Source organism: Alternaria incomplexa (assembly GCF_024043165.1).
Source record: "Alternaria incomplexa strain BMP 0042 chromosome Unknown scaffold_1, whole genome shotgun sequence".
Classification (NCBI taxonomy): Eukaryota; Fungi; Ascomycota; class Dothideomycetes; order Pleosporales; family Pleosporaceae; genus Alternaria; species Alternaria incomplexa.
Genome location: NW_026249850.1, coordinates 554467 through 577459, shown reverse-complemented (window position 1 = coordinate 577459; position 22993 = coordinate 554467). Strand labels below are relative to the sequence as shown.

The following is a 22993-nucleotide window of genomic DNA, read 5'->3' as shown; positions in this document are numbered from 1 at the left end:
GTTGCCCTTGAAGATGATCTCGAATACCCAAAGAGACCTGATTCGAAGATGGACTTTGGCGAGCTGGGAGGGGTTGCCGTCAATGTTGATGATTGTGGACTTCCAGGCACCTTAACGCGTGGGTATTCCAAGTCTAGCGGTTTGGGTGGAATCGTGCAAGCCTGTGCTGTTACGGGTGGGAATGGTACAGGTGCGATAGTCTTCGTGTGCTGTAACGTGGGTTGTACAGGAGCCTTTGGGTCTGACCTTGCGAGTAGATCACGTAGCCGTTCTGCTGCGTCGCTATCCTGCATGATGGCGATCGAAGAGTACGGAGATAGCCGGAAGCTGAGCAAGTTGGTTGAGTTGAGGGTGGAGCGTTTGCTGTACTCGTAAGGACAAGGGGAATGAGAAAGAGCAACAGTGAGAGTCAATGCTCAACTGGACCTCCGTCACAAGAGCGACGGTAGGACGTAGAGGATTCACAGTCGCTTCAGCCATGTCTCTTGCGACTTCAGTGAATGGTTTCACAGAAATGGCAGTCAAGGCAGTAGGGCATCACAGCAAGCTAGTACCGTTGCAGTGACGAGAGTATGCGAGACGGGAAGTGCTTTGACGTTTACTATAAAGATTACACAGCCGTAAGTATAGAGTTGCTCAACCTAATAACATGTAAGTATATGTTCGTAAAACTGACAGATGGATCCATCGACGTCGTTCCGTAGTATTGCATATCATCTAAAGTGGACATCAAGTGAATCATAACGAAAACATGCCGAGTGGCTCGAGTGTCATCAAGACCAGAACCCGGTCGAACGCTCACAAAGCGTGCCTGTAATCGAGTCAGTACCTCAGCAACTCCAACATTTTTGTCCAGCCCTGCAAGCAGCCGCCACATGTATCACATCTATCCACGCGATGCTCGTTGGGAGTTGGTAGATTTTCGATTCATTCAGGGAGAGAACCCAGACTCTTGATATGTCGTCGTAATCGTAGGTCTCCACAGATCCATCATCTCCATCCCCCTCCTTCGCAGCGCTGCAAGAGCAACTACCACGCCATCATATTGTCCATACTCGTGAAGTCCGTATAGATGCCCATAGCTTTCGCAAAGAACTCCGGTAACCGAATAGAAAATGCCGCTTTCCCTTTTTCCCCGAGAGTTTGCTTGCGCTTATCGCAGACGCCTGGCCTCACGCTCGGACTCGAGCAGGCAGAGAATGTCGTTCTCGCGGACTGTAATGTCTCCGTTAGTATGCGGGGGTTTCGTTCAGCAGGCAGGTAGAGCGTGCGTACCTGGGCCCTTGACGTTGCGGATGATGGAACGGGTCTGGTCGTTCATGAACTCGACGCGGCATTGAGTGACACCACCACGGGAGCCTGTTGTTATCCGTCAGCCTGCCATTCTCTCACGTTGTGCATCCCCCAACTGCTGTATGCGCTTGTCTCGCAGAAAAGTTCGGGGTCTTCGGAAAGTTCGCGTACCGGTTCGGCCAAGGACACGGGTGACCTTGACGAGGTTGACGGGGGCCTTAGCAGAGTCCATTTTGTGCGGTTGTGAAGTTCGACGGGAGTCGGTCGTTCGGTGTGCGGAAGAGCTGGGTTGGGCGTTCGGAGTTGGAGTTGTCGCTGGCGATGCGTGAGAGCTGGTGCGAACGGTGGGCAATTTTGCAAAGTGCGCTAGCTAGGCGAGCAGGGGTGTGGCGCGCTAGTACCCCGTCCATTCACTTCAGGCAACACCACCATCAACACCCAGAGCATCACGACTTAAGTAATTCATTCCAAATCTTGGACAGCTACGAGCGTTATGAAAGAGCTATGATTTATGGCGCGACGTCCAAAGATTCGATCGTCGCAACACCAAGTGCCCACGCAATCATCACACACATCTCACAATGCACCAAGGACAGCAGTTCTCAACGACATTTTTCATTCCATCTATCTAGTAAAGAAGCGCCAAATCGCTCAGAGGGGTATAAAGCGCCTTCCAACGCCTTGGGAAGTACCCGACCCTCCGTAGCTCTTCCAGCCATGCCCACCCACGTCCGAACTAGTCATACCGAGGATCGGGTTCCATGTAAACAAGCTTGCAAAACCTCAAATCCCTGAATGAATGTGTGGAAGGATCTGAAGCAAGCCATATCATCAGCTGTCACCTACATGGCCGCAAACCTTCTCCTCAGCGGCGGAGGCGTAAACTGCGAACCGGGCTTCCTCGTGGCCTTCACAACCTTCGTAACGGTATGCTTGACCGTGTCACAATCGACTTCGGTCTCGGTCGCAGTGGTAGTCGAAGTGAAGACGTTTGCAACCTTGGTAACAATGGAAGGCTCGGGGGCGACGGTGGAAGGCTGGGAGGTGACGATAGACGGCTCAGGCCAGGTGAAAGGCTCAGGGGCCGCAGCACGGCGGCCGATCGGAGGAATCTGCCATATATCATGGCAGTAGCCGAAGGAAGGGAGACAGCCGGGGTTGCAGTGAGCGGCTGTGTCACCGCAGTAGCCGTAGGGGCTGCAGCAGGGTCCTTTCGGAGAGCCGTTGCAGGTGAAGCCAGTTGTGCCGCCGCCTGTCAGAATGTGGTTAGTGAGGTGTTCAGGATGAGGTAGGCGGGTGAAAGACTTACATTGACCATTTGGAGAGATGATCATGCCATTGGGAGCGACGACAGGAGGCTGGACGACAGGAGGCTGGACGACAGGAGGCTGGACGACAGGAGGCTGGACGACAGGAGGCTGGACGACAGGAGGCTGGACAACTGGTGCAGGAATGGCCTGGTGGACGGAACCAGCAGCCTTTGGTTCCTTGCCAAAGAATGTCTGGACTCCTGGGCCGTCGGTACCTGTGATCGATCATCAGCCACTATCCAAGAGAAGGACAAAACGTGTTAGTAAACTTACAAGTCTCGACAAAGATATCAGCACCAGCCCAGCACATGAGGCTTGGCTCATTCGCGAACCCGCCTGGGCTAAGATAAGTGTTCACACACTTCTCCTCATTGCAGTACGCATATGGGCAGTCTTTCTTGTTGGGTACTGGGTTGATGTAGAGTTTCACACCACCTCGAATGAGTGCTGAAAATACCGTTAGTCTACATGTCCTCTCTACATCAAGGGGAAATACATACGACAATACTTCGGGTTTGCCGGCCCAGCATTCAGATCACAATCCACAGCACTAAGGTCATACCACATCTTCCCCTTGGATTCCTCAAGATTATACTCGACCTGAATGATGCCTGCAGGCCCAGTAACATAGTAATCCAGATCCCTGATCTTCAACGAGAGACCGCCGCCGAATCTCTCTGTGTCGACCATGGGATGAATGACGGAGCCGCCGTTGCCGGGTACCATGCTGCGGGTAGAGTCGCCGCCATCGAGGTGCGAGGCTGGGGGGCCGACAGCCCAGAAGAAGATGTTGTACGGGCAGTGGTTGATGAATTTGACGTATTTGGCTGACGTGCCAAGGAAAGTGACGCTCAGGAGCGTCGCGAGGATGAAGAGGGTAAACTTCATGGTTGGGATGTCTCGTGGATGAGATAGGGTGGGATGAAATGAGGTAGGAGGCTCTGAGAAGAGCAAATTGGGAGCAAATCCCAATAAACTTGAGGATGAACGAGATGAAAGCTTTACAGGAAAGAGGAAAGGTACATGTGTGGTTTTATGGAAGAGCGATTCACCCTTGTTTTCTGGTCATCGTTTTCGTTGGGCCCTTCTCAGGGTATCATGGTAATGAAGGGGCGTTGGGGAAGCATCCCTTACGGCTTCACGAGATGCTGGAGGTGTGTTGATCGGGTTTCTCCGGAGGGGTAGGAACGAGCAACACGTGCGGTCACTATTGCTTGGGTATCGCATGTAGTCCCAGACACTTCGTGCTCGCAATCGAACAGACAGTTCCGAAGTTGACGACCTCATCTCTTTGCATGCTCTTCTGAGTATGGAATACAGTATATTCAATCTTATTCTCCTCACGCAGGCATAGAGCATGTTGCCGTCTGGGTGGTAGATTGGAAGTCGCAGTCGCGGAACAGACCCCGTTGTCGTTGGGACGGTGTACTGGTAATGTGCGTTCAACAGGGCTCGCTGGTAGTCCCTGGTACCAAACTACAAAGGCCGCTTCAGCACAACGGGAAAAAACTCATGCAAGGAGGAAAACCGAAGAGGGCTACTACAGTCTCCGTTAGCATAGAATCAGGCGTTTGTACAATCCTAAGAGCAATGTAGACTTTTGGGACAGTTTCTTCAAACCAACGCCATTTCAATTTTTTCGATGTCTTCCTATCTATTGGGTATCATGTGTTGCTGCCAAAGCAATCTGAGGTGGCATCTCATACAAGGAAGAAACTAGACAGGCCTGAAGCCTACATTAGGGAGATAATAAGCAAAAGAGAAGAGCCAAGGTCAATATAAACCTCGCGATTTTTTTTCCCTTGAATGGAATGAGGAAACCGTGCTTGCAATACTGATAATCAAGCCCCAATTTCGTCAACTCCGTCGCAATGCCGTACCGTGTAAATGCATACTTGAACGAAAAGAATAAGACGGTACAAAAATAACAATAATCAAGCTTGCGGAATCCTGGAGCGGTCACCGCCCTTGGCGATCCATTCCTCCTTGATGAGCTTGTCCTGCTCCAAGTGCATGAGCTTGTAGGCTGTGCGGATCGTGCCGTCGCTGACTTCGACAGCCAAACCAATCTCCTTTGGCGATTTGGGCTGACCCATGAGGTGGGAGACGAGGTAGAGACAGGCGCCGGCGATAGAGAGGGGGGAGCGTCCGGCTGCAACTCCGTAGTGGGCGACCTGATCCGCGCACTCTTCTGCGACCATCTGGACTTGTGTTCCAAGGGCGAGTTTGGCGCAGGCACGGGGCATGAGACTTGCGGCGCTGGTGGCTGTGGTACCTCCTTTCTGGTTGAGAAGGTTGACAGTGTCGATGACGGCACCATTTCCTGCAACTGATGGCCCGTTATTCTGGGACTTTTGTATAAAGGCCTCGAGCACCTTGAACGTACGGCCAACTTCCTTCTTGCTCACGTTGGTCATCTTGAAGATCTCGCGGAAACTGCGCTGCTGGTCGTGCTTTCTGCAGGCTATGAAGATGCACCCGGCGATAATAGCGTCTTGCGATTTGCCCTTGAAGAGTTTTGCGTCGTCGGTCATCTTGAACAGCATCTTGGCCGTCTCAGCGGTCGGGCGGCTGATGTTCTGTGAATCGCAGAGCGCTGAGATCTGTCCATACGCGGCCTGCAGCGCCTTGTTGACCTTGTCGTGGTTGGTCTTGTTAAGCGCGCGGCTCAAGTCCCTAGACCTCATACCGCCGTCACCGAAACTGATCTCAGTCTGCAGCTGAGAGCCGTGTAGCAGGGGGTTCGCGGCGTCTCCGATACGAGAGGGGTCGTCGTTTCCTTGATCTAGATACAGAACGCAGTGTTAGCACGAGTGTCACTTGCATTTCCTCCAAACAGGCAAGTACTTGCCGTCGTTGGAAAAGGTGCGCCACTCGGAACGCGTGTCTATAGTCCTCTCTGCGAGTACGCGACCGCAAGAACCGCAGATGGTGTCGCCGGCGCTGAACTCTTCGACCAGATTGGGAGGGTTTTCTTTGCAGTCGGGGCAGATCATGGCAACGTTCAGGTCTTCCTGCCACTCGTCTTCTTTCACGAGTGTGGGTGCGGCTTCATACACCTCGCCAGGCGACAGCAGACGGCCATCGGGGGCGTACGACATCTTCGAGCAGTTGCGGACGAGCTATAGAGTGTATTTCGTTATCTAGCTATTGCGCGCGGTCGACCGACACACTTGTAGGCTGCGTCCGGGCTGGAGCAGGATGAGCGAGTGCGGTGGTATGAGACAGGCTGCGAGACTGAAGGAAAGTCTGCGACGACAAACTTGTAGTTCGGCGCGCAGGCAGCCATTGCTGGGCTTGGCACGCCGCTAAGCCGTTTCGGGTGGCGGCTCAAGCTGCGGCGGTCCACGGTTTTTCCCCAACATCGACCTTCACTGTAGCTCCCATTGCCAGCTTCCCCACGTCACTACACCTACACAATGATCGCGCAATCCATCAGGGCCTCGGTACGCTCCTACTGCTGGTGGAATCTGGACACGTACTGACCTGCCACAGCGCCAGGCGCTCGTCCGCGTTGCCCGGCAGCAACCTGCCTTTGTTGCTCGCCGCACTTTCATCACTCCCTCGGCCGTCCGATCAGGTGATTCATCCCGAATGCTTGGAGACGCGACAGTACTGACCCAATTGGTGCCGTAGCCGACCTAGTGCAGGACCTCTACCTCCGCGAGCTCAAGGCCTACAAGGTCCCCGAAGTCAAGGCATCCGATGCTGAGGCCCACGTCCAGAAGTTCACCGTCCCCAAGGCCCCCGCATCCCCCGAGGAGACCGACATTGCGAACGAGTTGAAGTCATACGAGACACAGGCAGTTGACGTTGAGGGCGCCCAGGGCGAGGACGACGCTGTGCTCCCGCAAGAGGACTGGTTCGAGGAGGAGGACGAGAGCATTACCACCGCCGGTGCCACCCATTAGAGGAGCGTTGCTGGGTGAGGGAGATCATGTATCAAAACACTAGCGACTGTGTCAATACCATTGAGCGATGAAGCCAACGGGAGCTCTGTTCGGGCATATGTGAATCACGTGATGTGACTATGACCTCGAGTCCAACGTGGGGGTACATGAGCAGATAAAGTTATGACTATCGATGCTAAGCTTAGTTGAGTGAGTGCTTTGGTTCGAAACCACGGTCTTTGTCTCAACAAGGTGAACTAAGCTGCTCGCGGATATGATTCTTTTTGACTCGTTGCGGACCGTGATCTACAAGTACATGAGACGTGGGAGTTCTACAGCTAGCCTCCTCAGGGTCTGGCATCCGTGCTCGTGCTGATGCTCTGGGAACTAAGAGGGGCTCGCAGCTGTTGAACTGTGTACTTTTTGTGCATGTGCATTGCTGTTTGAGAAGCAAGCAATCTACCACTTGGCATACGTTCAGGAGAGGGGTGCTCGAGGGGTTAGGGATTGAGGGATTTGTGGGGTGCCAGGATCGTCGTGAGGTTCTGGCAGCAGCCCGATTGCTTTTACGTGCCAGGCTGTAACGAGAGACTGGATGTCGCATCTATGCCTACCTCAGAAGACATTCACACACGACGCGTCGCATTCTGACCGGCTTGATGCACGCTGTTCCGACAGGCATGCGCGGAATGATGATCGCTACACACATGCACACGCGACTGCAGCGACCGTGGCCCCTCAGATAAGCCGGGCTGCGCACTCAGCTGTGCACTACACAGTAATCGTCAGGCTGGCATGTCCCGTTCCGACAATGCTCACGGTTCGGAACTTCGGACAAAGCACAGGATACGCGTGGGTCAGAAGGAGCCTCGCAATTGGAGTCTGCCCCAGTAGCTGCAGGCACGGTCGCCTATCGCACCATCTGCATCTGCGGCTTTGCATACCGACGTCCTAGTGCCATGCGTGCCATGGACTTTTTTCGGTTGAGAGGTTTACCCTGAGGCACTAGCACCTGTCCACAGTAGTCAACCGTACCGGTCTTATACTGCAGAGCAGAAAGCAGTACGTCAAGATAAGTCATGAGAGTCGAGCCGTTATACGAGGCGGTAAGCTACTGGGGTCTGCGGTATGTCTAGGGACCGGCCAGGAGATTACGGCAGCGAGAGATTGCAGTGTTCGCAGTTCACGTCGCGAAAAAACAAGTTGGTTCGCCGGGGGCCCACCGCGCAGCAGACGCATCTTGCCCCGACCGTGTCGCTGCATCAGATGCGCAGCACCGTCACACACGCAGGCATGCCAGCTGCGACGATCCGAAAGGCGTCATGCTGGCGGTGGGTGGCGGGCTAAAGCTCGTACTGCTCCCAGCGTGGAAATGTAAAGAAACGGCGCGGCGCGGGTCAGTAGACGAAAGGCAAATGATACCAAGAATACGCCCGTTTTTAATATAGAATTATTATCGCTCCGACGCGATCTGCGCAGGCGACGACCCCTGCTAGCCCCAGTTCGTCCGCTTGCGAAAGCGTCAAAGTAATAGCCCTCAACCTGCCCCCAGCGGCGTCAGTGAGCGCGGAATCTCTAACCCAAGGCCTGCCAGTCGCTACTGAACTTACTGCCCGATCCTGTCGCAGCAGATTCCACTCGCTTTGCCCTCCCCCGCGTCCTCTGAGCGGCTGCCGTTCGCTTCCGGTACCACAGCCTCGTTTGTGACGTCTTCGCGCGCCCGACTGGAGTATACTGCACCTTTGCCCGTTCACTGCCTGCTGCACAACGGCCCGCCTGACAGCACAACGCCGCAACCGTCCCAATTCACCGCCATGAGCCCGTAAACTTTCTGGAACACGTCAAACTTTACGAATCCCCGGCTGTTTCCTGCTGCCTCGCCCACGTCCAACCCACCTGTCGCCATGCCCATCGCCGTTGCTTCGGCTCCTCGCGGCCACTACTCCCTCGCGAATGCCATTCGAGGCAGGAGCAGAGCCGCCTCAGAGGTCGGCCCTGGTCCACAGCCCCCCAGCCACACGGAGCGCGCCCAGCTCCCCAAGGCCGCCTCGTACACGTACTTCCCCCAGGTCAAGGATCTGGACCACGAGCCCCCCGTGGTCGAACTGAGGGGAGGCTCTGACGACGATGTCGAAACCGGCAAGAGCGAAGAGCGCACGTCTGAAAGCCACTCGGGTGGCTCGAGTCCTTCCTCAGAAGAGGCTCCCGAACTCCCTGGCGTGGAAATGCCGCAACTCAGGCCCAACAACCTCTCGCGTCGCTCCTCGCGCTTTCTCCCGTTCTCCAGCAGGAGCAGAGAGCCATCCGCTGAACGCAAGACCGACCGCAAGGCCGAACGTGGCCGGACCGACGCTGTGAAGCAATCAGACTCGCCCGCTGGCTCCCCTTCACGGTCCCTGACCAATCTGCGGAGGAAGTCGTGGATTGTGAAGGAGCAGCCGCGTGAGTCTCTTTCGCCGGTCAAGGAAAAGAAGCTCAAGAAGAAGAGTCTCGGCGACCAGACCCAGCCTACCACCGAGGCAGCCAAGCGGAAAACGCTCACAACCACAATCACGACTACAGACCGGATTTCAGAAGAGTCTGAAGCCAGGGACACTGTGAAGGAAGAGATTCAACAGCCCGTGCCAGTCGCCAAGAAGAACAAGCGTCTCAGTGGTCTCTTCGCCGCATCGAGCAGCGCTTCCAACTTGCCGTCCGTCCCGAAATCCTTCTCGACAGAAAAGCTTCCCCACTACCCGCAGAACCACAACCCAGTTAGCCCGACCCATATTGTTCCCCCACTACCACGCAACGTATCTGCAGAGAAGCTCAAGGGCATCAAGACGGAGCCCCGCAAGAAAGACGAGCTATGGACTGCCTTCAGGACCTTGGACGGGGATCTGCGCAAGTAAGACTCCCTCTTCCCCCGGTGAATCCAGAGCTAACAGAAGACAGGTTCCAATCCAAGTCCAGTTCCCTCAAAGCCAACGTCGTCCGCACCGCCCTACTACCCTTCCTCCGACAGTATTCCTCACATCCCTCGAACCACAAGCTCAGGCCCGAAGACCTTGACAGGCGAGTGAACATCCTCAATGGATGGTGGACCGGCCTCTTGGAGCTCGTCGCAGGACGGAACAACCAGTCTATCTCCGGCACAGATCGTCCCGTCATTCTGGAGGGTATTGCCGCAGTCATGGAGAGGCCCGAATGGAGACTGTATCCGTCTCCCTTCTGTGCTCTTGCAGACCGCGTGGAGACACTGTCTGCATCTACGACCAGCTCCAACGCATCCGCCAACTCCGACTTCCTCGCCGAATCGGTCTACCACAACGTTCGGAACATTTTTACCCAGAACCTGCAATCTCAGATGGCTTTTGTCGTAGAAAAGATGTCATTGCGGAACGCCGCAGCTAGTTTGGTCACCTTTTGCGGAAAGACCTGCGCGTACGCCTTTTGCTTCTGTCCAGGCGTGGCAGACGTTCTGGTACGCCTGTGGGGTCCCTCTCTAGACATGATGAAGCGCGTCATGGAGGAATCTGGCGTGTCCAAGCTTGATCGGTTGGATGCTGTTTCTGATCGAGTTGTGGCTGGATTCCCTCCCATGCTCCACTCGCTGAAGCTGCTTTCGCTCAACCGACTCCTGCGCCAACTGCACAAGCCTGTGCTGCCCCCACTCGCTATGGCGAACCTCGACTGGTACGGCCTGTGGACAAAGCGCTGGTCTGGTGCTGAGAGCGACCTTTTCTATGTTTTCGTAAAGCATTTCCATATCCTCGTCAGCGATTTCCTACCTGTCGAGCCCAGCAAAGCGGAGCGCATCTGCGTGCCAGGACTCATCATGGTGCATGCCCAGATTTTGGTCAACCTCGATGCGACCATCAACAGGAACGCCACTCCACAACAGCAGGAAGATCCATCGACCGCGGCAAACATCACTTTTGATGACGTTCTAGAACCCGATGCCTCTGCCTCGAGTATCGCCATCCCACCTGCGAATGCTACGAGAATGATGCAAGAAAATCGACTTATAATGCTAATTCGGGATTTCCTCTCTGAGCGGAACTCGCATCTTCACATTGCCAGGCGCATGTTCGCTGACAGTTTCGCTCGTCTCCTACAGGCGCAGGCACGCAAGATTTCGATATACGACAACAGTGCCTGTTACACACTCTGTGACTTTCTCGAGGAGGCTCTCATCATCATGGTCCGATACGAACAGCACGACAGTGACCAACACGCTGTAATGGACTGGCCATTCTGGCTTACCGTATTCAAGGCAATGGCCGCCAGTCACAACACAGCCACCGAGATCAAGTTGTACGCCTTCCTTTACAGCAGCTGGTGCACACTGGTTATGGACGAGCGAAGAAAGGCTGGGTTGTGCCTCGACTTTCTTCTGGAACCAGCTTTCTTCGAGAGCCGCTTCAACCATTGGTGTCCTATGGTACGATCTTACTTTATGCGTTTGATCTGCTGGCGGGTTGCGCGCTATGACGGAAACGAGACCGATACTGAGGTGTACGTATCCTTGAGGCTTGACAATGATGACATATGCTAATAATGAAACAGAGCCATTAAGAAGGCTTTGAGCGACCGCCTCCGGTCCATTTGGTCTCACTACCTCTGGCTTCAAGAAGAAGCTGAGCGTAAGCAGATCGTATACCCATCGACCCAGGCGTGCAATCCTGCACCAGGCCGACGTTTTCTTATCATCCGTAATGATAATCCTATTGTGGCCAACAACGGTCCTTTCCTTTCGTTTGACGGCGTGGTCCAAAACCCCCATCAGCGAAAACCAACTCCTGCCAGCACCAGCATCCCCGAAGCGGAGATTCGGCCTGCGTCCGCCCTGTCCGCGGATTCAAGCGACTTTCCTGATGAAGACCCCGGCAAGGGCAAGTGGAACATCCTGCGGAATCTCATCGGTGGAGGCTCCAAGCAGACTGCGAAAGCCAAGAGCCCTGCGGCATCGATCAAAGACAAGGAGAACAGCAGCAAGACATCGTCTGCTAACTCGTCAACCGACACACTCTCCACCACTGCATCTGCGGTTTCGGAGCCTCCTGTGTCTACGCCAGCACCGCCACCTTCCACTCATCGAACCTACAATTTCCGCTTCTCCCTGGAATGGGTTGACAAACGCTTCGGTACCTACCACAACATGCGCCTCCAACCTCCGAAACTTCCGGCTCCAGCACACAACTTGCTACAATCAAGGGGCATCAACACGGAACCCGTCCTCAGTACCCCTCCAACTGGAGCTGCTGTAACATCAAGTACCTACGCAGGTCGTGCTCTCGCAGAATGGACCTTTGTCAGCCACGAGTGCCAGAACTTCTTCGATAGGAGGAAGAACGAAGGCGTGCCGACGAACCGACAAGTCGAGACACCCACGTTGAACGTCGAAGCGTTCAGACGACCTGGCTAAGCCACAAGGGAAGCAGGCCACAGTGGCATACAACATTCACTTCAGGATCTCGTATATATTTCGACTGGCATTCCCACGTCAGTCATGTTTCAACACCATTCGGCCGGCTCGATACCCATTCAGCATTCCTTCAGCACACACTACCTTGACGATTGCATATGGACACTCGACGCGAGCATCCCCCGACAGCGTTCTTCCACAACATCGAGCACATCATTCTCTTGTTTACACCACATCTGGCATGCATGGCAGTGCGCTTCTTGCATTGACCCCACTTTGATACTACTTCTTTTTGTCTCTTGGGTGTTCTGATTTCCTTCTCTTGGCGTGGGCGTGTCGAGCAAAGTTTAATGGGATATTATACACTTTAGGTTGCCGGGGCGCGGAGTCTGTAGTACGGCATCCACCCCCTCATGGGCCGAACATTAGATACATGAATCATATCGTCTCTTGCATTACTATTCCTGCGCTTCAACGGGTGTTTCTTTCAAAGTCTGGGTGATCAAATACGATGTGCTAGCCTTGAGGTGGACATTTCGGAAAGAGATGTCCCGCATAGCGCTAGCGCCATGTGCAACATGCATGCCCAGCATGATCTACCCATCCTCACATCGTCATCTACACCATCAACTCACCTGAACCCTTCGCACGAGCGGAAGTATAATGCAGCCTCCACAGCAGCAGCATCACGCCGCCACGCGCACTACCGTCGTCGGATGTACCCCCTCGGTTCTAATTCATCCGCGCCCAGCCCTGTATTTCCCCGGTGGAACAATCTACACCAAACCGTCCATTACTAACATCCGCAAGTGCCGGCTCCGGGTACCACGAGACCTGACATGTTTGTTCTATTTGTAGGAAGGGGTCCCGCTTCCGGATGTCTCCCCGCAGTTTAGGTCCTCTAGGTAATATAATCTGGGGGAATTAGCCTGGACTCGGTGTGTTTCAGGGTCGATCGCGGTAGTACTTCGTTGCTTTTGTATAGTAGATTGAGATGGGGCTTACGGAAGATTAGTTGACAAGAGGACGCATGGGGAAGGTAGGGTCTGGTGGTGGTTGGGGCTTATAGTAGGGTGTTTGGACGTGAGTTTTGGGTTCAGCGCTTTTCAGACTTTTGTTTTAAGATCAGAAGAGTATCGTGTTCTTCGTCATGCATTCCTCAAGTCTATTTTCGGTGGCTGCACTGGCGGCTACGGTGTTGGCTGCTCCAAGCGGTCATGTCGAGAAGCGCGCGCAGACTGTATATCTAGCCGGAGATTCGACAATGGCGAGAGCAAGTGGTGCAACTACGGGTACATCCCATCACCTATCACCACCCCAGCTCCCCTACTAACACCCACCCACCAGGCTGGGGCGTCTTCCTCCCCAACTCGCTCACCCTCCCCGTCGTCAACAAAGCCATCGGCGGCCGCAGCTCCCGGTCCTACACCGTCGAAGGCCGCTTCGACGAGATCGCCAACCTCGTAAAACCCAACGACATCGTGATCATGGAATTCGGTCACAACGATGGCGGCGGTCTCGGCAGCGGCGACAACGGACGTTCAGTCTGCCCCGGTACCGGATCTGAGACGTGCCAGTCTACGTATAACGGGCAGGCAGTTACCGTTCACACATTCCCTTACTACCTCACCGAGGCGGGCAAGAAGCTTATTGCCAAGGGCGCTAAGGTTATTGTGAGCAGTCAGACGCCTAATAATCCGTGGGAGGGCGGCAGTTTCTCGTATACGGACGGTGGGAGGTTTGTTGGGTATGCGAGGGACGTGGCGAAGGCGCTGGGGAGCAATGCTATGTATGTGGACCATGGAGCGTACACGGCGGATATCTTCAAGACGCTCGGTAAGGCGAAGGTGGATGCTTTCTTCCCGGTGGATCACACGCATCCCAGTCCGGCTGGCTCGGACGCTGTTGCGAAGGCTTTTGTTAAGGGCATTCAGTGTGGTGGTGGGGGTTTCTTGAATGGGTTTGTTAAGAATGCTACTGCGAGCATTCCGGGGAAGTGCTTGTAGAATCACGAGGAAGAGAATAGTTTTGAACTTTTATGCATATATTTAACTGCTGAATGGAAAAGAAATTAAGACTAAGCGCCGTCTAAGTATCATCCAACCACTGTCCCAGTCTCCTTCATAGCCACTTCTCACCCTTGCCAAGATGAGAGTAGAAAGCACCACCATCTCCATTCTCAACGCTGGAGGCTTCAACAACGCTCAGCACAGCCTTGACTGACTCTTCTGGTGTAATCGGGCCCTTGAAGTCTGGTGCATATGCTGCGAACTTCTGCGACATGATTCCAAGCTTTTGTTGGTCTTCTTCCGAAAGATCGGCGTAGACATCCGTGCCGACGACACCAGGAGACATGCTCAAGAACAAGACTCCGTCTTTGGCGTACTCGGCGCTGAGCTTTGCAACCGCCATGTTGACTGCCGCTTTGCTGATGGAGTAAGGCGCGTCCTCGGAAATGTTGTACTTGCGCACTAGCTCCATGTCGCCCATGCCACTGGAGATAGTGACGACCTTTTTGACAGTTCCCTTGAGGACGAGTGGCATGAAAAGGTTGAAGAGGTGGATGTTGCCGGTGACATTGACACTGAACTGGCGAGTGAGGCTTGCTGTGAGTTTCTCTGGGTCATTGCCGAGAACGGAAAATGAGTCGAAGCCGCCCTCTACCAGACCGGCGTTTGCGATCAGGTAGTCAAGACTTCCGCCGGTGATCTTGGCTGTAGCAGCAGCGGCGCTCTTGAGCGACTCGTAGTCTTCAAGATCGCCCTGAACGAAGTGGATGTTGCTTCTGTTCCAAGAGGCGACCTTGGCTTCGGAGGCGGCTACGTTGCGGACAAGGCCGATGACGACGTTGTTGGGGTTGCTGGAGATGTTGTCGAGGAAGGCGAGGCCGATTCCTCGGGATGCTCCGGTGATGAGGTAGGAAGGCATGTTGGTTTGGTGGTGAAGATTGTAGATTGAGTGTTTGGAAGGCTGTGAGTTTTGATGATTGAGTGTCTTGTAGACTGGAGTATTTGATACTGAGATGTGAGTTGATGCTGATACTATAGAGGCCGAGCAAGCTCTTTTATACCAACTCTATGTGACGATACCATTCCTCCGTTTTGGAGCGGCAGAAGCGTTCCTACCATCATGGCTTCGTAAGCAACAACACTGAGCTCGCGGATTTTGACTACAGTTCTGTTTGAAGGCATATGCGGTCTACTAAGCTTGCCGCAATGGATGTGCCAGAAGGATCGTGCCTGTGGCTTGCAGGAGATCGTTTGACGATGTATGCTTGGCGGTACACGAGGCTGACAAAAGAGCTCGCAGGTAGTTGCTTCGCGTCCATTCGGGGTATAGCGCGGCCTTAGTCACTCGCGCGTGATTCGTTGATAACTGCGGGGCGGGGCGTTTTAGGGCCTCCACGGGCTGGGCCATCTCCCACCTGCAACTCCCGCCCAGCATTTCCAGCGCCCTGCTGTTCGCTTGCGTGTTTCTCCCGTGAACTCGTGATTTCTAACATGCGGCATCAGGATCTCTTTGCAGCACTTACCCGGAAGGTGCACTTCTTTGTCTACCCCGAGCTCTACGCGATACCTGTATAGGATGACTGCGACGAAGGGGTGTTGGACGTGCAAAGGTAGTGCTTGGTCTCGTGGAGTCCGGGATATTTTGCCTTGTTAACATCCTCCATAGATCGCAAGGTCTCGTGTGACCGCACTATTCCTGCGTGCATCAAGTGTTCCAAGACCAAGCGAGCGTGCGGTGGTTATGGCATTCGTCTCATATGGCCCCAGAAGGGTCAACAAGAGAGGTCTCTGCCAACGTCTGCATGTTCGGGGACGCGGCGCACGATAAGCCGACAGAGGACTGAGCAATGGGTCAATGTGTCGCAGACCGATGTCCTCCTCCATGTCCTTGCTAGAGATGCTAAAGGCGGAGGTACGGCGTCTCAAAGCAAGCTGTTGACACGACTTGACGTGTGATTAGTAAAAAGCGAGCATGTTGAGAGATATAGGCTTGCATTGCCCAGGCTTACCCAGACCATGGTCCCGGTACCGAAAACGATCACTGCTAGCGATGCGCATCTAGTACAGTATTGTGTGTCCTCTTATGGGGGATGACTGTTTCGATATTAACTAGCCGCAGTTGAGAACGTGATGATCGGTATCCTACCGACCTTAGGCCGTGACAAAGCAGCCATCGGACGGCTATTATTGCGCATGGCCTTGTCCGGGCGATCAAAAGCGTCAAAGGCTTTACTGCTATCCGTCGTCGCACTGACCTCGCGCCATCGCGGACACGATGCGGTGCATGCGGCCCGTGCAAAGAACGCAGCTATAGACGCTCTGATAAGTGCCACAAGCTCTGAGATGGACCATGATGCCAGTATTGAGCACATTGCCACTGGTCTGACTTTGTGTTTGGTAGAAGTGAGTACTCATCAAGGAAAGACAAGGGCAAGACTGACGCGTTACCGTCACGATCCTAGACAAATCTCGACTGCGATTGGATAGGTCATCTCTGCGGTGCGAGAAACGTCCTACCTACTGTTGAGCAGAAAGCATACCACATTGGCAGCGATGCAGCTGTCATGCTCGAGTGGCTATACCACTTCGTCACCTTCACCCGCTTCAGCTTCCGTCATTGGCGCACTTATATGATTCGATCAACATCGCAAGAACTCGGCATCAATGGTGCTAGCCCCCACTGTGTCATGCAATATCGCATTGCTCGCACATTGTTTGCAAAGAATATGACGGCTATCTCAACATACGTTCATCCAGTAGGTCAACTTCTCGCCGACGTCTTGGATACACGGCTGTATGCTTCCGAATCACATTATCACTCGGTGGAATACCAGCAGTCTCTGGATGACCTCAAAGTTCGACTGAGCGACGTTGAAACCGTTATTGATAAGGACGGAAAACACGATGATCAGTCTCTTTGTCTAAATTTAACCCGACTAGCTGGCCTGATATACCTCGAGCGCGTATCTCGAAACTTCTCAGGTGAATCTGCAAGACTACACAACTGGAAGAAAGGTGCAATTTCTATACTCGTCAGCCTGAACACGTATCCGCCATCGTTCGCTATATTCATCGTCGGATGTGAGACGCATACGGACGAAGAGCGGATGGTCGTGCTTGACTTCTTCACGAGACTGGAACAGAGCCCTCACTTGAATAGCTTACTGGAGGCGAAAGGCTTGGTTCAGACAGCCTGGATTCAGCATGATCTCGGGGCAGAGGGAGAGCTTGAGTATATTCACAAGCTCAACTTGGTGCTGAGCTCGCGCAATGTAATACCAAGCTTCATGTAGCCTGAATCAGTCACAGTCTTGCATAAGCGGTGAACACAACAGATAGTCAAGCTAGGCTTCTCATTCGGCTATTCATTATCGACGTCGCACCATGTTTCCACTCCTAATCTCACAGTGATTCCCTTGGGTGTCTTTTCTTCATGTGTCTCAGCATGTTGTCTTTCCTTGAGAACTTCTCCATACAACCACGAACTATACACTCGATCTCACCTTTCCCTTCCGTAGTGTGCTTTGCTTGGATATGTCGCTGTAGGTCGGCTTCGAAACCAAACGGCTTTTGCGTACAGCCATCGTACGGGCACTTCGCGCGTTTGTTGTGGATACGGTTGGTGTGTTTGCTGTAGGCTGTAAATTTGGTGTGTAGACGAAGTGATGGGGTTTCACCTACTTCAAGTCACAATGGCGGTGGAGTCGTTCTTGACAGAGACAACAGACAAGATCCGGTCCTTCGAACTTTGCGATCAAACTAGCGATAGAAAGATATGGTGATACAGTCGCCGAAATTATAGTTGCTGGAGACTCGGACCGGTCAGCCAGCACATCCTAGGGTGATACCAGCGGGGTGGACGGTGCAGATGAGGTAGTGTCAATGTCCTGGGCGATGATTGTGACCGGAGAAAAGTTCCCCAACATCATCTGGTCAGGTTTAATTGTTTGTATAGGTTGGGTGGACTTGAGTTGAGGACGGTGGATGACCGGATTGATCTCGTGTTCGAAGGCGTTTGGTGAGAAGAATTGGTCTGGGCAGTAATGTGGTCTCGTGGCAGAATGTACATTCGTATGTGAGCTATGATAGTTAGGCCAAGTCGCTAGCATTGGCGGACATACATACTTGAGTTCCCATTGCGCTTGAAAAGGCAAATCAGTACAGTTAGGACAGTCACATGGAAACCAATCAGTCATCAAATTTGAGATGTGCTGAGGCGTGAAGATGGTTGTATCCGAAGTATTGAACTGGATCATGTCTCGTTTTAGAACCGCATAAGCCTCCTGTGTGACTGCTTCAGCTGTGACAGCGGCCTGTTGTTCATCATCCGGTAAAGCTGCGATTCGAGCAGCTTCAAGTTCTCTGCGATGATTTTCAAGCTGATCGATTCTGTGGGAAGAAGGAGAGGTGTTCGTAGCCGCTTGAGCAATGTCGGTCAGCTGGTTGAAATATCTACCATCATGCACGGGTTTGTATACATACCATCGTCGCCATCCCTAGAGCTCGATCCTCTAATCATCTTCTTGACCCAGGACACTATGCGATCTATTGCCCCGAGGTGCCGAATTCTATTTATTCCTAAGGGTCCCAATTCTTGTGGTGCAGGTATAAGAGCACTTGAGTATTCCGTGAACACCTGAAGTTCTTCTAACGAGTCTTCACACACAATGAGATCATGACTGAGGCTTTCCAGTAATAATAAGTCGACTGTAATGAAGCTTTTCTGATGGCTCTTTGGGCCCAACGCATTGATCGAAGCGACAGCCATGTCAACACGGACGAACCCGGCAGTGATTGCTATGCTTCCGTCTGCCAGCTGAATTGCTTCCTCGCCTGGGTAGATTGTAAAGCCGCGCTCAGCCGCAAACGAAGGCGAAATCAGATCGATCTCCGAGCCGGAGTCTGGAGTTGCTAGGGTCTCTATGTGGTTCAGCTCACACGATAGTAACCACCTTGGTTTGTCCACGGAGCACACGGACAGAGCCTGAAGAGCTGGTGTTGGGACGCGTACAAGTCTCTCTCTGTGTTCGGTCATTGTTTTCGTTTGCTCCAGAAAACTCAACCCCATGATGATAGGTGTCGCAGCTTTGAGTAGGACGTAGAATGCGCAAGTCATTGTTAGTATTGACTCCGTTCCAATGCCAAACGAACAGACCGACTCAATCATGCCAATAGCTTCGACAAGCTTACCATTGGCTAGCGCAAATTCCTTCTTTTCTGGTAAGAAATCGTACTCTGAGTATCCTAAAGTCCTTGCTACTTCGTCCGAGATTATATTGACATCAGCACCGGTGTCTGCACACGCCAAGACGGTAGCCAGAACTCCTTGTTTGTGAAGCGTGATTGGTAAACCTAAGCGAGGTTTTCTGGGTCTATGTCTCCTTGTTGTGATCGATGACCCGTCACTGCCACTATCGGAATGGATCCGACCACCCAAGCCAAGTGAGAGTGTGAGCTGTGGATCTGTAGGTGCCATCTGGTGAAGCAACAGAGTATCCATGAACTCCCATTCATGCTGCGGAGCTTCATTATTGTACGACTTGTACAACTTTTGCCTTGCTTCTCGGCCATCGCCAGCGCGTTCGACGTGAATGTTGCTCTGTATTGACATTAGCTATGCTTCAACGCGGAACTGAAACTTACCAGAGGTACCTCATTGATGTCTTGAGGCAGCCATAAGGGTGTGAATGGCAATGGAGGTTGACTCTTCATATCAGGTTGGAACGGAGTAAGTCCTGGAGAGGCGCGGACGTAGTCATCATCGTCGTAGTATTCCATTTCGCGTATTCAGTATATTCTACGGAGGTGTCATGAAAGATGGGATCGGGCAGCGATGAGTATGTAGTCGGGCTGGGCTGTGCATGAGATGGCGGGGTCACAAGACAGCTCCAAGCCACCACTGACCGGTCAAGCAGCCGCAGCACCAGCTTAGCCTGCTGGACCTCCAGATACGAGTGTATACTTTCATTCCGCACCGGCCACGCAGATATGTCCACTGGCAATATCGATACTGAGGCAAGGACACATCATCTCTCTGGATATCCGTCTCTTGCCCACTTCATCGCAAGTGATCGCGATCGAACGACCCTCATATTCAAGCGATACGATGAGCTCGCAGCCCGAAATCTGCTCTATCTGCAAAGCGAGCTCGCCGAACTCCAGGCAAAACAACGCGCTCTTGATCAAGAAGACTTGACAGCGAACCTAAGCACAAAACAATGTGCACGCAACTATTCAGACTTTGAAAAGGCAGTACAGGCAGACGAAACGAAGCAAAAGGATCGATGGAAGTTGATGAAAGATATCCGAGAAACATTGAAAGAGTACCGAGAAGCACTGCTGTTCGAAAGCACATTAGCAACATTACCAAGGCCACCGAAAAGTGTTCTACGCGCCTTCCAAATGGAATTTTACAACCGGAGTGACGGAAAAGGAGAGCCATTCCCCACCCTTGGGGGGCACAGTGCTGGAATATATGACGATATTGACGATCTCGTCGCATTACGGGTACAAGACGATCAGGACCGGTTAACGACTTTCGCGCAGGAGCATTTGGCATTCTTGTTTCCAGTGAGTGACCCTGAGTTCAAATCACATTGCTTTCGAGATCAGTACGATGTGGCCCGGATGTGAAAGATAGTGGAAGAGTAGCGACTGAGATGGACCAGGATCTTCACATCTGAGCGCCGTAGATAGCCGTAATCAAAACCAGACGTGCCATTGCTGACACAAGACCGTAGGATCGCAAGCGCTCCGGCAATGGCATAGCCTACGCTTCCGACCGCGCCATCAGTACCTTCGCAGCGTACTTCAGTACATTCCTAGCAGCGCTACTGCTCATAGGCGCCATCGTCGTACTCTACAAAGTAACGTCGCCGGACTGGAGACTGGGGCTGATAGCGACTTTCACCACCCTGTTCGCTGGCAGCGTGGGTCTATTGACGAATGCGCGGAGAGCAGAACTGTTCGGTGCGACGGCTGCGTACGTATACCCTTTACCGGTTTCTTCAGAGGGTATTGCTGATTCGAATGTGTGTAGATATGCAGCGGTCCTCGTAGTCTTCGTAAGCGGGGATCTAGGAAATAGTCAATCGAGCACGGCGCCACCAGGCTGAATAAATCAATAATGATATTACAAAGTTACAACAAGAACGCTGCTTCTATATGCTGGCTACCGTCCCAAAGATTTCGATCTCACAAGATATCAACCATGTCATTCAAAAGAGAGCGCGAAGAGACTCCGGACCTTCTTCCGAGACAAGATCCTCCGTCGCCGTATCTCAAGCGCGCGAAGAAACTGAAGTAGGCCTAACAGACCCCGCACCACTCTCCCTCCTCCCCCAGTTCCTAGGCTGCCTCTTCAAGAACGCACCCACGGCGCCTAGGTATCCCTCATGCCTCAAAAAGTACGCTTGCCGCGTATCCTTCGACCAGAAACGAATAGCGTAGGACAGCGTATTCATCGTCTGTGAGTGACCTCCGATGAAGGAACCCCCAAAGTATATCCTAGGCAGTCCATGCTTTTCAGCATGTAGATGCGCCAACTGGCCAATGTTGTTTGATACAGCGTAGAGAAGCGATCGTGCCATATCTTCTGGACGGAAGGAACCAGGGTCGTGGGAGAGTTCCGCTGAGCCTTCGACATGCTCTGCTTCTTCTCTGCGCTTGAGATCGCCGTTGCATCCATCTTCTGCCTCCCGTTCCGCCGCGCGCTTCATCTTGTAGACCTTGCCAAATGACGACGCGATATGTGTGCTCTTGAGCCCGATCTTGTTGTACGCCTGTCCGTAGATGTCTCCAACGAGTAAATCGACCGTGGAATTGTCGCCGTTCTCCGCGAGTCGCAGCATATCGTCGAAGCTGCGTGCGCCGGTAAGCAGCGATAAGAGGCCCCAGAGTGTTCCTCCTCCTAGTGATGTTCCGCCTATGCGCTCGTATTGCCGCGGCCCTGAGACTTTGATCATGGATACGCCGGAGCCGATGTTGACGAGGAGGTAGGGGTAGATGTTCGGTGGGTCGGGAGGGTGTGGCATGAAGGTCATGGGGCTGTCTTCGCTGTATGTGAAGACTTCGTTTGGTATCTCGTTGATGAAGAAATCGAGGCCTGTAAAGCGTCGAAGTTAGCATGATGGTTCCCTAATCTACACAGAGTCATGTTCGTACCTATGATCAAGCACTCCATCTCGTCTTCCCGTATGACCTCTACATCTAGCGCCTGCTTGATCTTGTCGTGGTATTTGAACGCACCACCACCAGTCGCCATGATGCACAAGTCCGGCGACCTGGATCCATTGTCGTGCTTCTGGTCGGCCTGGAGCTTGCGCATGAACTCTATGCACGCATCTATCCGGTCTGTCTCGAACTTGAAGAAGTTGAGGCGTCCGCCAATCGCATCGTCGCCCGGTTCGCGCGAGAAGTATACAAGTTTGGCTAGAGAGCCTCCTATCTGCGATGCGCACGATGGATTAGCATGCTGCTGTGACTCTGCAAGGGGCTGATCGCTGTGAATGGTCGCGTGCCACAACCAATCAAGCACACGACCACGCAGGTACACTCACATCGACGGCTACATGGCTGACTACCGAAGTGTGGTTCGGTAGTCTGATGTCGTGCGGGTCGTGTTCGTAGTCCTCGCTCTGCGGCGTCCCCGGCTGCTCTTCGTCTACGATGAAGGCCCCCTGGACGTTGATGCGCACATTGCCCGGGTGTTGTATCGTGTCCTGGATGTCGCTTTGGGCGGTAGTCCGTCTCGGGCGTCCCGGTTCCGGGGTCGACGATGTCTCTATAGGATGCGCACGCGATCCTTTGGTGCCGGTTTCACCCGTCGCGGGGTCCAACGCAGGCGACATGGATGCGGATGTTCTGGGTCTTGGCTGCAGCTTCGCCCTCTTACAGCGATGGCGCACGCTCAGAGGTCGACGTCGTCTCGCGGAGAGATGGTGTTGGGATGGCGATTGTGCGAAGGGGGAATGGGGCACTGGAGTCGCTGCTGATAGCGATAGACGTTCCATTTGTCCGCTTTGTAACGGACCTTATGCCCTGGGCAAGACGTGACCTGAAGTTCTGCGCAGAATAGAGCCCAAG

The 22993-nt window shown here is 53.3% G+C and overlaps 9 protein-coding genes across 9 annotated transcripts; 4 read left to right on the top strand and 5 right to left on the bottom strand.

Moving 5' to 3' along the window:
* Positions 1 to 1153: 1153 nt before the first annotated feature.
* Positions 1154 to 1525, bottom strand: RPS28 (40S ribosomal protein S28; the record flags this gene model as incomplete). The annotated part of the gene is made up of 3 exons (XM_051429802.1): positions 1154 to 1215; positions 1276 to 1359; positions 1465 to 1525. The coding sequence occupies 3 exons, from the start codon at positions 1523 to 1525 to the stop codon at positions 1154 to 1156; spliced, it is 207 nt and encodes a 68-aa protein (XP_051295289.1).
* Positions 1526 to 2135: 610 nt separating this feature from the next.
* Positions 2136 to 3491, bottom strand: J4E90_000204 (uncharacterized protein; the record flags this gene model as incomplete). Its single annotated transcript, XM_051429801.1, has 4 exons — positions 2136 to 2545; positions 2603 to 2818; positions 2877 to 3050; positions 3104 to 3491. The coding sequence occupies 4 exons, from the start codon at positions 3489 to 3491 to the stop codon at positions 2136 to 2138; spliced, it is 1188 nt and encodes a 395-aa protein (XP_051295288.1).
* A 1046-nt stretch (positions 3492 to 4537) lies between these two features.
* J4E90_000203 (uncharacterized protein) lies at positions 4538 to 5704 on the bottom strand (the record flags this gene model as incomplete). Its single annotated transcript, XM_051429800.1, has 2 exons — positions 4538 to 5388; positions 5455 to 5704. 2 exons carry the CDS (start codon positions 5702 to 5704, stop codon positions 4538 to 4540), a joined length of 1101 nt encoding a protein of 366 aa, XP_051295287.1.
* Positions 5705 to 6022: 318 nt separating this feature from the next.
* Positions 6023 to 6514, top strand: J4E90_000202 (uncharacterized protein; the record flags this gene model as incomplete). Its single annotated transcript, XM_051429799.1, has 3 exons — positions 6023 to 6049; positions 6099 to 6183; positions 6240 to 6514. 3 exons carry the CDS (start codon positions 6023 to 6025, stop codon positions 6512 to 6514), a joined length of 387 nt encoding a protein of 128 aa, XP_051295286.1.
* Positions 6515 to 8397: 1883 nt separating this feature from the next.
* On the top strand, positions 8398 to 11900 carry J4E90_000201 (uncharacterized protein; the record flags this gene model as incomplete). The annotated part of the gene is made up of 3 exons (XM_051429798.1): positions 8398 to 9380; positions 9428 to 10990; positions 11042 to 11900. The coding sequence occupies 3 exons, from the start codon at positions 8398 to 8400 to the stop codon at positions 11898 to 11900; spliced, it is 3405 nt and encodes a 1134-aa protein (XP_051295285.1).
* Positions 11901 to 13050: 1150 nt separating this feature from the next.
* On the top strand, positions 13051 to 13906 carry J4E90_000200 (uncharacterized protein; the record flags this gene model as incomplete). Its single annotated transcript, XM_051429797.1, has 2 exons — positions 13051 to 13192; positions 13248 to 13906. The coding sequence occupies 2 exons, from the start codon at positions 13051 to 13053 to the stop codon at positions 13904 to 13906; spliced, it is 801 nt and encodes a 266-aa protein (XP_051295284.1).
* A 115-nt stretch (positions 13907 to 14021) lies between these two features.
* J4E90_000199 (uncharacterized protein) lies at positions 14022 to 14828 on the bottom strand (the record flags this gene model as incomplete). Its single annotated transcript, XM_051429796.1, has 1 exon — positions 14022 to 14828. One exon carries the CDS (start codon positions 14826 to 14828, stop codon positions 14022 to 14024), a length of 807 nt encoding a protein of 268 aa, XP_051295283.1.
* Positions 14829 to 19897: 5069 nt separating this feature from the next.
* On the top strand, positions 19898 to 21024 carry J4E90_000198 (uncharacterized protein; the record flags this gene model as incomplete). The annotated part of the gene is made up of 3 exons (XM_051429795.1): positions 19898 to 20479; positions 20650 to 20891; positions 20949 to 21024. 3 exons carry the CDS (start codon positions 19898 to 19900, stop codon positions 21022 to 21024), a joined length of 900 nt encoding a protein of 299 aa, XP_051295282.1.
* A 165-nt stretch (positions 21025 to 21189) lies between these two features.
* On the bottom strand, positions 21190 to 22758 carry J4E90_000197 (uncharacterized protein; the record flags this gene model as incomplete). The annotated part of the gene is made up of 3 exons (XM_051429794.1): positions 21190 to 22013; positions 22073 to 22355; positions 22468 to 22758. The coding sequence occupies 3 exons, from the start codon at positions 22756 to 22758 to the stop codon at positions 21190 to 21192; spliced, it is 1398 nt and encodes a 465-aa protein (XP_051295281.1).
* Positions 22759 to 22993: the final 235 nt, after the last annotated feature.